Source organism: Schistocerca nitens, chromosome 1, assembly GCF_023898315.1.
Source record: "Schistocerca nitens isolate TAMUIC-IGC-003100 chromosome 1, iqSchNite1.1, whole genome shotgun sequence".
NCBI lineage: Eukaryota > Metazoa > Arthropoda > Insecta > Orthoptera > Acrididae > Schistocerca > Schistocerca nitens.
In genome coordinates, this window is record NC_064614.1 from 354,225,491 (window position 1) to 354,239,684 (window position 14,194).

General features: G+C 39.2%; 1 protein-coding gene across 1 annotated transcript in view; it reads left to right on the forward strand.

Annotated features, from left to right (window-relative positions):
* Window positions 1-14,194, forward strand: part of LOC126247999 (protocadherin-like wing polarity protein stan) — a 368,259-nt gene that overhangs the window by 71,994 nt on the left and 282,071 nt on the right. Inside the window, exon 8 of the mRNA XM_049948622.1 lies at window positions 7,812-8,023. Coding sequence (XP_049804579.1) covers window positions 7,812-8,023 — 212 coding nt within the window. The remainder of the gene's footprint in view (window positions 1-7,811; window positions 8,024-14,194) is intronic.

Genomic DNA, 14,194 nt, shown 5'->3' on the forward strand with positions numbered 1-14,194 from the left:
GACATGTGGTCTGTAATTGAAAATGAGTCTTGATGATCTCTCCCTTGGCAAAAGATACCAGAATACTCCCCCATTCGGATCCCTGGGAGGGGACTGCCAAGGTGGCTGTGACCACGAGAAAAAGATTCAATAATCAACAAAAGGATAACGTTCTATGAGTCAGGGCATGGAATGTCAGAAGCTTAAATGTGGTAGGGAAACTAGAAAATCTGAAAAGGGAAATTCAGAGGCTCAATCCAGATATAGTTGGGGTCAGAGAAGTGTAATGGAAAAGAAGACAAGGATTTCTGGTCAGACGAGTATAGTGTAATATCAACAGAAGCAGAAAATAGTATAAGAGGAGTAGGTTCGTTATGAATAGGAAGTTAGGGTAGAGATTGTGTTACTGTGAACAGTTCAGTAATATGGTTGTCCTTATCAGAATCGACAGCAAACCAACACCAACAATGATAGTTCAGGTATACATGCCAACGTTGCTAGCTGAAGAAGAAGAGATAGAGAAAGTATATGAGGATATTGAAAGGGTAATACAGTGCGTAAAGGGAGATGAAAATCTAATGGTCATTGGGGACTGGAATGCAGTTGTAGGGGAAGGAGCAGAAGAAAATGTTACAGGAGAAAATGTGCTTGGGAGAAGTAATGGGAGACGAAAAAGACTGATTAAGTTCTGTACAAATTTCAGCTAGTAATAGCGAATTCTCCGTTCAAGAACCGCAAGAGGAGGAGGTATACATGGAAAAGGCTGGGAGATACTGGAAGATTTCAGTTAGATTACATCATGGTCAGACAGAGATTCTAAAATCAGATACTGGATTGTAAGGCATACCCAGGAGCAGATATAGGCTCAGATCACAATATTTTAGTGATGAAGAGCAGGCGGAAGTTAAAAACATTAGCCAGGAAGAATAAATATCATTATGAAGTGGGATACAGAAGTACTAAGGAATGACGAGATACACTTGAAGTTCTCTAAGGCTATAGATACAGCAGTAAGGAATAGCTCAGTAGGCAGTATAGTTGAAGAGGAATGGACATCTCTGAAAAGCGCAACCACAGAAGTTGGAATGAAAAACATAGGTACAAAGAAGAAAACTGTGAAGAAACCACGTGTGGCAGAAGAAATACTTCAGCTGATCGATGAAAGTAGGAAGTGCAAAAATGTTCCAGGAAGCTCAGGAATACAGAATACAAGTTGCTGAGAAATGAAATAAATAGGAAGGGCAGGGAACCTAAGATGAAATGGCTGCATGAAAAATGTGAAGAAACTGAAAAAGAAATGGTTGTTGGAAAGACAGACTCAGCATACAGGAAAGTTGAAACAACCTTCAGTGACATTAAAAGCAAGGGTGGTAACAGTAAGATTGCAGCGGGAATTCCACTGCTAAATGCAGAGGAGAGAGCAGATTGGTGGAAAGAAGACATTGAAAGTTTTATGAGGGGGGATGCTTTGTCTGATGTGATAGAAGAAGAAACAGTAGTCAGTTTAGAAGAGATAGGGAATCCAGTATTATAAATAGACTTTAAAAGAGCTTTGCAGGACTTACGTTCAAATAAGGCAGAAGGGATAGATAACATTCCATCAGAACTTCTAAAATCACCGAAGGAAGTGGCAACAAAACAAATGTTCACATTGGGGTGTAGAATGTATGAGTTTGATGACATACCACCTGACTTTCGGAAAAATATCATCCACGTAATTCCGAAGACTGCAAAAGCTGACAAGTGCGAGAATTATCACACAATAAGCTTAACAGCTCATGCATCCAAGCTGCTGACAAGAATAATATACAGAGGAATGGAAAAGAAAATTGAGAATGTGCTAGATGATGCTCAGTTTGGCTTTAGAAAACGTAAAGGCACCAGAGAGGCAATCTGTCGATCTGGAAAAAGCATTCGATAATGTAAAATGTTGCAAGATGTTCAAAACTGTGAGAAAAATTGGGGTAAGCTATAGGGAGAGATGGGTCATACACAATATGAACAACAGCCAAGAGGGAATAATAAGAGTGGAAGACCAAGAACGAAGTGCTCAGATTAAAAGTGGTGCAAGACAGGATATAATCTTTTGCCCCTACTGTTCAATCTGTTCATTGAAGAAGCAATGATGGAAATAAAAGAAAGGTTCAAGAGTGGAATTAAAATTCAAGGTGAAAGGATATCAGGGATATGATCGCTGATGATATTGCTATCCTGAGTGAAAGAGAAGAATTACATGATCTGCCGAATGGAATGAACAATCTAATGAGTACAGAATATGGATTGAGAGTAAATTGAAGAAAGATGAAAGTAATGAGAAGTAGCAGAAATGAGAACAGCGAGAAACTTACCCCTGTGGGTCCGGGGTTTAGAATAGGCTCAAGGTATTCCTGTCTGTTGTAAGAGGTGACTAAAAGGAGTCTGAAATGTTTTGGCCTTTATTTGATGGTCCCCTGTAGGATTTGACCTCTATTTTTCAAAATTTTCCTGAAGAGCAAGCCAATTGGGGAAGGCGCCTTACATGATACATAGTGTCCAGCATGCACTGAGACCTCTCGCATCCTTCATCGACGTTGATCTGCACTTCTGCTCATTCTCCAGCTGCTTTGATCAAGACTGACCCTGACCGCATTTTGGACAAGCCCTCCACCTCTCCAATCTTGTCCTCTAAATGCTCCACAAAAAAACGGGGTTCATTGACAAGAAAGATTCTCCATCAACTCTCGTACATATGAGGTATCGGGGTGAATAAGCTTCATGAAGCTATATATCCCTCCCCCAATGCGGTACTTCAAGTGCTAGAAGTTCAGCCATGTGTCTTTCCACTGTACTTCCAGCATCACCCGTCAGGAATGTGGAGGCCTTCAGTCATGCGTGTTGAAGAAATAAAATCAATGGCAGATTCTTTGTAACTGGTTCATTCATAGAAATGCAAAATTCTTTGATTTTGTGGCATTGCACTTTCTACTTTTGAAGCTGAATATGTGGCTTTGGCATTAACTGTTCAAGATAATACTGTGATTAATGTATGTCTGTGGTAGATCCAAGTAGTGTTCCAAATAAAGGAGCTATTCACTTAGCCAATAATCTAGTGACAAATACTAGATCCAAGCATATAGATTTAAAATATCAGTTTACAAGAAGGTGTGTTGAGTCACGTGCTACCGATGTTGAACATCTGCCTTCTGGAGAAATGTTTGTTGATTTTGTGTAATGTTGAACATGAAACTGTAGTCACGTGAAAGAAGTTAAGGAATGACTGTGCATTTGAACTTCACATTGTGTATCAGTGTCAGTTTAAGGGGATGTGTTGTAATACGTTAATTGATATTGAGAGAGTTCTTTTTACTCCTTGTTTTTACTGTTACACTGTGGTTGTTACACATAGGTTTAGTTGTGCATATATATAGTTATTGTAGTGCACATACTGATTTTTTAATCTAATAAAACATTATTTTACAAGGATTTTGAGTAAATATTATAAATGATCAGCTGAGACCAAGGCTTGAATGAAATAAGCAAGTTCAAATGAACTTCGGTTGCAAGTTGTTACACAAAAATGAAGAGGCTTGCACAAGGCAGAATAGCATCGAGAGCTGTATTAAATCAGTCTCCCGACTGAAGACCACAACACCAACGACAACACAAAAATAATTCTCCTTTGTTGTTAAAAGTATTTCTCTTTGTCCAAAACATAGTAGAGTGAATGATTATAATATTAGGAGAAGAAATCTTTACAAATACTTCAAAGAAATGGTATCAGTACAGAAACAAATCGGGTGAACAACTACACATGTTTTAACAACTTACTGTTGTTGTTGTTGTGGTCTTCAGTCCTGAGACTGGTTTGATGCAGCTCTCCACGCTACTCTATCTTGTGCAAGCTTTTTCATATCCCAGTACCTACTGCAACCTACATCCTTCTGAATCTGCTTAGTTTATTCATCTCTTGGTCTCCCTCTACGATTTTTACCGTCCACGCTGTCCTCCAATACTAAATTTGTGATCCCTTGATGCCTCAGAACATGTCCTACCAACCGATCCCTTCTTCTAGTCAAGTTGTGCCACAAACTCCTCTTCTCCCCAATCCTATTCAGTATCTCCTCATTAGTTGTATGATCTACCCATCTAACCTTCAACATTCTTCTGTAGCACCACATTTTGAAAGCTTCTATTCTCTTCTTGTCCAAACTATTTATCATCCATGTTTGACTTCCATACATGGCTACACTCCATACATATACTTTCAGAAACGACTTCCTGACATTTAAATCTATACTCGATGTTAGCAAATTTCTCTTCTTCAGAAATGCGTTCCTTGCCATTGCCAGTCTACATTTTATATCCTCTCTACTTCGACCATCATCAGTTATTTTGCTCCCCAAATAGCAGAACTCCTTTACTGCTTAAAGTGTCTCATTTCCTAATCTAATTCCCTCAGCAGCACCCGACTTAATTCGACTACATTCCATTATTCTCGTTTTGCTTTTGTTGATGTTTATCTTACATCCTCCTTTCAAGACAATGTCCATTCCGTTCAACTGCTCTTCCAAGTCCTTTGCTGTCTCTGACAGAATTAATGTCATCGGCGAACCTCAATGTTTTTATTTCTTCTCCATGGGTTTTAATACCTACTCCGAATTTTTCTTTTGTTTCCTTTACCGCTTGCTCAATATACAGATTGAATAGCATCGGGGAGAGGCTGCAACCCTGTCTCACTCCCTTCTCAACCACTGCTTCCCTTTCATGCATGCCCCTCGACTCTTATAACTGCCATCTGGTTTTTGTACAAATTGTAAATAGCCTTTCGCTCCCTGTATTTTACCCCTGCCACCTTCTGAATTTGAAAGAGAGTATTCCAGTCAACATTGTCAAAAGCTTTCTCTAAGTCTACAAATGCTAGAAACGTAGGTTTACCTTGTCGTAATCTAGCTTCTAAAATAACTCGTAGGGTCAGTATTGCCTCACGTGTCCCCATATTTCTACGGAATCCAAACTGATCTTCCCCGAGGTCGGCTTCTACCTGTTTTTCCATTCGTCTGTAAAGAATTCGCGTTAGTATTTTGCAGCCGTGACTTATTAAACTGATAGTTCGGTAATTTTCACATCTGTCAATGCCTGCTTTCTTTGGGATTGGGATTGAGAAGTCTGAGGGTATTTCGTCTGTCTCATACATTTTGCTCACCAAATGGTAGAGTTTTGTCAGCACTGGCTCTCCCAAGGCTGTCAGTAGTTCTAATGGAATGTTGTCTACTCCGGTGGCCTTGTTTTGACTCAGGTCTTTCAGTGCTCTGTCAAACTCCTCACGCTGTATCATATCTCCCATTTCATCTTCATCTACATCCTCTTCCATTTCCATGATATTGTCCTCAAGTATCTCGCCCTTGTATAGACCCTCTATATACTCTTTCCACCTTTCTGCTTTCCCTTCTTTGCTTAGAACTGGGTTTCCATCTGAGCTCTTGATATTCATACAAGTCATTCTCTTTTCTCCAAAGGTCTCTTTAATTTTCCTGTAGGCAGTATCTGTCTTACCTCTAGTGAGATAAGCCTCTATATCCTTACATTTGTCCTCTAGCCATCCCTGCTTAGCCATTTTGCACTTCCTGTCGATCTCATTTTTGAGACGTTTGTATTCCTTTTTGCCTGCTTCATTTACTGCATTTTTATATTTTCTCCTTTCGTCAATTAAATTCAATATTTCTTCTGTCACCCAAGGATTTCTATCAGCCCTCGTCTTTTTACCTACTTGATCCTCTGCTGCCTTCACTAATTCCTCCCTCAGAGCTACCCATTCTTCTTCTACTGTACTTCTTTCCCCCACTCCTGTCAATCGTTCCCTAATGTTCTCCCTGAACCTCTCTACAACCTCTGGTTCTGTCAGTTTATCCAGGTCCCATCTCCTTAAATTCTCAGCTTTTGGCAGTTTCTTCAGTTTTAATCTACAGTTCATAACCAATAGGTTGTGGTCAGAGTCCACATCTGCCCCTAGAAATGTCTTACAATTTAAAACCTGGTTCCTAAATCTCTGTCTTACCATTATATAAATCTATCTGATACCTTTTAGTATCTCCAGGGTTCTTCCACGTATACAACCTTCTTTGATGATTCTTGAGCCAAGTGTTAGCTATGATTAAGTTATGCTCTGCGCAAAATTCTACCAGGCGGCTTCCTCTTTCATTTCTTACCCCCAATCCATATTCACCTACTATGTTTCCTTCTCTCCCTTTTCCTACTCCCGAATGCCAGTCATCCATGACTATTAAATTTTCGTCTCCCTTCACTATCTGAATAATTTCTTTTATTTCATCATACATTTCTTCAATTTCTTCGTCATCTGCAGAGCTAGTTAGCATATAGACTTGTACTACTGTCGTAGGCGATGGCTTCGTGTCTATCTTGGCCACCACAATGCGTTCGCTGTGCTGTTTGTAGTAGCTTACCCGCATTCCTATTGTTTTATTCATTATTAAACCTACTCCTGCATCACCCCTATTTGATTTTGTATTTATAACCCTGTATTCACCTGACCAAAAATCTTGTTCCTCCTGCCACCGAACTTCACTAATTCCCACTATATCCAACTTTAACCTATCCATTTCCCTTTTTAAATTTTCTAACCTGCCTGCCCAATTAAGGGATCTGACATTCCACGCTCCGATCCGTAGAACGCCAGTTTTCTTTCTCCTGATAACGACGTCCTCCTGAGTAGTCCCCGCCTGGAGATCCGAATGGGGGACTATTTTACCTCCGGAATATTTTACCCAAGAGGACGACATCATCATTTATTCATACAGTAAAGCTGCATGCCCTCAGGAAAAATTACGGCCGTAGTTTCCCCTTGCTTTCAGCCGTTCGCAGTACCAGCACAGCAAGGCCGTTTTGGTTAGTGTTACAAGACCAGATCAGTCAATCATCCAGACTGTTGCCCCTGCAACTACTGAAAAGGCTGCTGCCCCTCTTCAGGAACCACACATTTGTCTGGCCTCTCAACAGATACCCCTCCGTTGTGGTTGCACCTATGGTACGGCTATCTGTATCGCTGAGGCACGCAAGCCTCCCCACCAACGGCAAGGTCTATGGTTCATGGAGGGGAACAACTTACTAAAGTGAGTCAAATATCTTGTGGGAAACACTGTGAGGATTAAGAGCCGATAAGAGATCTTTTATTTGGGCAACTCGTCCTCTATTGAGTATTTTCACAAAATTAAACTTAAACTACATAATTAAGCTTTTTCTTCAGTGAGATTTATGCAACATGATTCATCTAATGAATTTATTTTCATTTTAAGAATGTAGGAAAAGATAGATTGCTACTTACCATAAAGATGATACGCTAAGTTGCAGACAGACACAATTAGAAGACACTTACACACAAGCTTTTGGCCACAGCCTTTGTTGGAAAAAGAGAAACATGCACCATCCATTCAAACAAGCAAGCACACCTCATGCATACATGACTACCAACTCTGGCAGCTCAGACCAGAATGCTTTCTGGCCAGAGCTGCCAGCCAGAGTTGGCAGTCATGTGTGCATGTGATGTGCTTGCTTGTTTGAGTGAAAGGCGTATGTTTCTCTTTTTCCAATGAAGTCTGTGGCCAAAAGCGTATGTGTAAGTGGCTCGTATTTGTGCCTGTGTGCAACTTAGCATATCATCTTTACAGTAAGAATCAATCTGTCTTTTTCCTACATTGGTGATATTCCTGTCTGGAATTTCCATTATTTTCATTTTATTTTGATTGAGCACTTCTTTGAATCCTGGTTGTTCTGAAAATCACATCTTTGATGTTTTTCAATTTTTGTAGGTGTAATATATTTTGTTCTTATTATTTCAGGCGGTGACGATTTTAATAGTTTTTCCCTTGTAACACGACAAGGAAGTAACAAAGCAGAATTGTTAACAATGGTAGATCTTGACTACGAGTCACCTCATAAGAGATTTGATTTGATAATTAGAGCATCTTCACCACCTCTGCGGGCAGATGCACATGTTGAAGTGCTGGTGACTGATGAAAATGACAATGCCCCTGTTCTGAAAGATTTTCAGGTAAGTCTATTTTTTTTTTTTTCCCTCATTCGAAATTAATTTGTGATGTTCATGTATAAAATACTCCTTGATTTTAATTCTGTGTCACTTAGTTTATGTAAGGTGCTCCTTAATACTACAATAAACAGTTAATGTTAATAATATGTAATTCAAGAAAAGATTGCATTCCAGTAGTTACACATTGTTACTTGCATTAAACAGCTACTTTTTTGAATTCTGACTAATCAGCTTTATACAATCTCTTAGCATCTACACAGTGTGAACACGGAAACAATGAAATTCACATGTAGGTACAAAAGAAATTTCTGTGAAGTTCTACATATTTTGTTCATGTGTATAGAATAAACAGAGGGGGATAAACAATGGTTCTGCCAAACGAGTCATTGTAATTAAGTTTAGCTAAATTTTTTGCCTCTACTGTGGCTCATTTGTGACAGTTCCTAATGATGAAGAATGTGTCAGTAGAGAGTTACAAATAAGATATATTGCTATACTCTACCCATTTACAGAATTGGAATTTTTTTGTTTTTAGTCTTGATCTACAACAAAAATTGATAAATGTAGTCCAACTACAAACATATTGTCAACTAGAATTCATCTGTGTAGTAAAAGACTGTCAAGTAGAAATTATTTCAGTTTGTTTCTAAAACTTTTAATATCTGCCAGCATTTTTGTAAAGTTAAGTTGTTGTGAATTGTGGAGGCTATCTTCATACCTAGTGTTATATTTATGAATGCTACTATTATTTTCAAATTATATTCAATTCTTCTCTATTAACTTCATAAAAGAATAAATTTCTTGTGAAACTGTTTTAAGTAGGTCAAATCTTAAACATTTGCATACGTAATTTGATGATGTGTGTGATGTGCATGGAATAAACAGTACCATGAGTCTAAGTTGTCCAGTTGCTTTTGTTAAAAAGTAGCATCAAATGGGATACAGTTGAATTAAAGGTCATCATCCCGAAGGTTGGTTTGAACATCACAGTGCTTTACTGATGACGGTCCTTATAGAGATGGTATGCTGTTGCCTTCTTCTCACCTTTGAACTGATTTAGGCAGTAGACTGACAGTTTGATGTCAACTGCAAACTATGGTGCAAGTCAACATTTTCACAATAACAAATACTGACAAAGGTGAAAGAAGTGATAAATGCCAGATATAACTAACCCTAGGATTTGTCAGGAATCGAACTCAAGAAATTTGGGTCTATAGTCTGGCACTTTCCCACTCCTTTCATTTATCATGGAGGTTACATCCATCAATTCATATCAGATTTCATCATTGTGAGAGCAAGGTAATTGGTCAGCAATAATTACCTTCAAATTGAGACAAATACAAGTGTAATAAAAATTGAAGATTAAATAGAATTAAAATCAGATCATCTGTTTTATTATTGAGGAACAATCTTTATTGCAAAGAAGAAAATAAAAATAGCTCTGACAGAAGACAGACGTGTTTAGAAATTTCATCGAAGTTGTTCAGATATATGCAGCAATATGCTCATGTTGTGGTACCAAGGTAGCGGACCTCTGTGAAGAATTACAGATATTGATAAATGGTAGAAAACCTCATTATGAGATTACGAGAAATTTTAATACAGAATTAAGGAAAAAAGAATTTAAACAAAACAATTCTCTGGTGGGGAGCTTGACAGACTTTGTTGTAAATCAAGATTAAAAGAAAAAAAATGACTTCATAAACTGCTAAAATTATACTTTAGTTGAATTAATCAAGAAGAAAAAGATATCTGCCCATCTCAAAGTGTAGACTAGCAAAATTCAAAGTGAAAATACCATAAATTTTGCAAGAAACAAATTCATTTGGCAGGAAATAAAAAAATGTAGCTTATATCCATTCATACAGAAACATGGTGGTAAACCAGATCAAATTGAGCCCAAATTCAGAATCTTATAAAACGGAAATTGTCAGCATAGAGCATAGGTGTAACTATTTAACAAAGGTACTTAGGGAAACAGCACAAGAAGTTGTAGGCATGAAGAAGATAAATGAAATTAAAAATCTAAAACGACACTCTGCAGCTACTAAACAAAAGTGAAAGTTTCAAGTAAATGATAATAGTAGCATCACAGTGTGTGATGAACTATAGAAAATGCGGAGTGTTTAGAAATGAATATTGAGGTTTTAAATCTTTATAAAATTTATTATATTAAACTTATAGATATTAATGATATGTCAAATGAAAGAGCAACTCAAACAGTTTTACCAAGAACCGTATAAATGTTCAATGTGAGCACCATTTGCCACCTGGTACATAGCAAGCCTATAGCTGAGTTCTTCCCAAATGTTGATAAGTGTGTCTTCAGTGATTGTAGCAACAGCTGCTTCAATCCAGTTTCTTAGTTCAGGGAGGTCTGCTGGTAGCACAGGCACGTACACACGATCCTTGATGAAGCCCCAAAGGAAAAAATCGCATGGCGTTATGTTGGGTGAATGTGGAGGCCATACAAAGCAAGCCCTGTCATTTAGCCCCTTGAGGCCTATCCAGCGCTTGGGTACAGTGAAGTTCAACCAATCCCGTACTTAGCTATGCCAGCGCATGCACACTGGTGCCAAACACAACTGTTTGAGTTGCTCTTTCATTTGATACTTCATTTATAACTGTAAGTTTAATGTAATAAATATGATAAAGTGTTAAAACCCTGATATTCGTTTATAAACACCCTGTATTCGGAAATGTTGTCAAGGTAATGTGAGAAGATATTATGAAAATTTGATAAGAGAAACATTTGTAAACTATTAGCGTATTAAGAACAAAAGGTACACTTACATTGGGTAGTCGTTGCTTTTCATTAGTTAAGAGGACGGATGGTGCAGTTACAGGCAACAGAGTGGAAATTGGACAAGCATTCATCCTTTTCTTTGAATATTTGTATGTTAGAAGAGAAAAAAAGAAAGAAAATGGGTAGATAAAAATGAAAATAATGACATCTGGTTGTAATTCCAGAGATATAAAGCCATTCAGAGTATGACAAAGGGGAAGACACTAAAGGATGATCTTTCAGCAGAAAAGGTTACTGCTGGGTGGAAAGTAGTACAGAAAGAATCTGCATAATTTTTTGCAGAGTGTATGTGAAAGAAGATGTCTTGAAAACTGAAAAAAACTGCTGTAATTATTACATTTCCAAGAAAGAAGAGTGATCTATAGTTTTTAACGTCTTAGCTACCTGCCTCCTTCCTGTAATGTAGGAGATATTCATTAACAATCACATAGATGAAAAAGACATTGAATTTTAATGAAACAAAGGATCAAGTTGCCTTTTAAAATGTGTATAGGATAATATAGCATGTGCAAATTGTAATGGAATAATGGAATGGATTGATGAATATGAATTACCACTTTATGTAGAATTCACAGATTTTGAGAAAGTTTTTGACTCAATACGAATAAAGAATAAATGTCAGTGCAGCAGCTTCCTTTTAACTTCATCACAGAAGTGAGAAAATTCATAATTTAAAGAGGAGTGTGGTAATGAGATTCTGTATCATCAAAACTGTTCTCAGCAGCTCATTACCTGCCTGGAGAGCCTTGTGTGTTAGTTCCTCACTGCCAGGATTTGTGCAGATGTGCTTGCTCTGGATTGAATTCGTCTTGTGGATTAACATTGAGGGTCAGGATGCCGGCCAGCCTGGATGTGGTTTTCAGGTGATTTCCCACATCTGAGTGGGTGAATACTGGGCTTGTACCCATGTCCCACCTCAGTTACACAATTTGCAAGGATATAGAAAATGCTCACACCCTTTCACATGGATAACACTACATGCAGATCGTTGTGGTGCACAAATTTTCTCCTGGGTGGGGTGAAGGAGTGGCAATACGAAGGCCTTCTGGCCACCCTCTATCATTAACAATGCCACATCCAATAATAACCACACTGACCCCATGTAGGTACAGGATAAAGGCAAAAGAAAAAGATGAAAGTTTTCAGCAGCTTATTTGACAATGGAAAGTCACTTGACAGAAAATATTGCAAAAGCCAAGGAGGGGGGAGGGGGAGGGGGTGAAGAGTGAGAGAATGAACAGAAGTGGAAGACATAATTGTGACTGTAATGGAAATTAAGTGAAGGCGGAGAGGACATGTAGCCAGGACCAAAGAAGTATTTTGCTAGATATCAAGAGACCATCAGCCTTAAAGGTAGGTGGGTTAATGAAATTAGAAAACATGATGGAGCAACATAGATACGTACAGCTGAATACTGTAATGTACAGAGTGCTCTGGATCAGGTCTTTATCCAACACTGGATTTCAGATGGTGGTGGCTTAAGAGGATGAAAGTGGTTGGAGCAAATGGGGTAAACTTGCTGGAGGTGAAGGCGAACAAGGACAGTAAAGAGGAGACGAGGAGGTGGGGGGGATGGTAAGGATGGTAAGAGGGGGACAGCATATAAAGTTTGGTAGTGTCAGCCTGTGGACTCATTGCAGGGGTACAGACAGACAGTGTTACAAAGTTCTTGTGAACATGTTTTCTGAAAACTGTCTTGAGCAGTTAGTTCGGCAGCCCCCACACAATGGAAATATTTAGCCCTTGTAACTACAAACAGGCTGGACCTTATTGAAAGCTTGAGTTTAGAGAGGGGTATTGGTGATTACGATGTCATTAAAGCAACTGTGGTTACAGAAGTTAATACACTATGTGATCAAAAGCATCCGGGCACCCCCAGAACATACGTTTTTCATATTAGGTGCATTGTGCTGCCACCTACTGACAGGGACTTCATATCAGTGACCTCAGTAGTCATTAGACATTGTGAGAGAGCAGAATGAGGCGTTCCGCGGAACTCATGGACTTAGAACCTGGTCAGGTGATAGGGCATCACTTGTGTCGTAGGTCTGTACGTGAGATTTCCACACTCCTAAACATCCCTTGGTCCACTGTTTCCGATGTGATAGTGAAGTGGAATCGTGAAGGGATATGTACAGCACAAAACTGTACAGGCCGACCTCGTCTGTTGACTGACAGAAAGTGCCGATAGTTGAAGAGGATCATAATGTGTAATGGGCAAACCATCTACCCATACCATCACACAGGAGTTCCAGACTGTTAGGCAGGAGGTGAGAAAACTTGGATTTCATGGTCAAGCAGCTGCTCATAAGCCACACATCACGCTGGTAAATCCCAAACGACGCCTCGCTTGGTATAACGATGTAAACCTTGGGCGATTGAACAGTGGAAAAAGTTGTGTGGATTGACGAATCACGGTAAACAATGTGGCAATCCAATGGCAGGGTGTGGGTATGGAAAATGCCTGGTGAATGTCATCTGCCAGCCTGTGTAGTAGCAACAGTAAAATTCAGAGGTGGTGGTGGTATGCCGTGGTTGTGTTTTTCGTGGAGGGGGTCTTGCATCCCTTGTTGTTTTGCATGGCACTATCACAGCACAGGCCTACATTGATGTTTTAAGCACCTTCTTGCTTCCCACTGTTGAAGAGCAATTTGGGGATGGTAATTGCATCTTTCAACACGATCGAGCACCTGTTCATAATGCACGGCTTGTGGCGGAGTGGTTACATGATAATAACATCACTGTAATGGACTGGCCTGCACAGAGTCCTGACCTGAATCCTATAGAACACCTTTGGGATATTTTGGAACGCTGGCTTCGTGATAGGCCTCACCAACTGACATCGATACCTCTGCTCAGGGCAGCACTCCATGAAGAATGGGCTGCTATTCCCAAAGAAACCTTCCAGCACTTGATTGAACATATGCCTGCGAGAGTGGAAGCTGTCATCAAGGCTAAGGGTGGGCCAACACCATATTGGATTTAAATATTACCGATGGAGGGCCCCACAGACTTGTAAGTCATGTTCAGCCAGGTGTCTGGATACTTTTGATCACATAGTGTATATCAGACAGGAAGGCTAGGAGAATGTTTCTGCTAGAAAGAGCATATAAGCAGTTGTAGCTTCTCACTTAGACAGTGAATTGACATCACTTAGTTCCAGTAAGGTGGCTGTAGAAGAATTATGGGTAAAGTTTAAACACATTGTAAATCATGTCTTGAGAACTACGTGCCTAGTAAGTGGATTAAGGACAGAAAAGACCCACCGTGGTTTAACAACAAAATTTGGAAAATGCTGAGGTAGTTAAGGTTGTTGCACCCTCGGTTCAAAAGAGAATGTGCAAATGACAATAGGCAAAGGTAGTAGA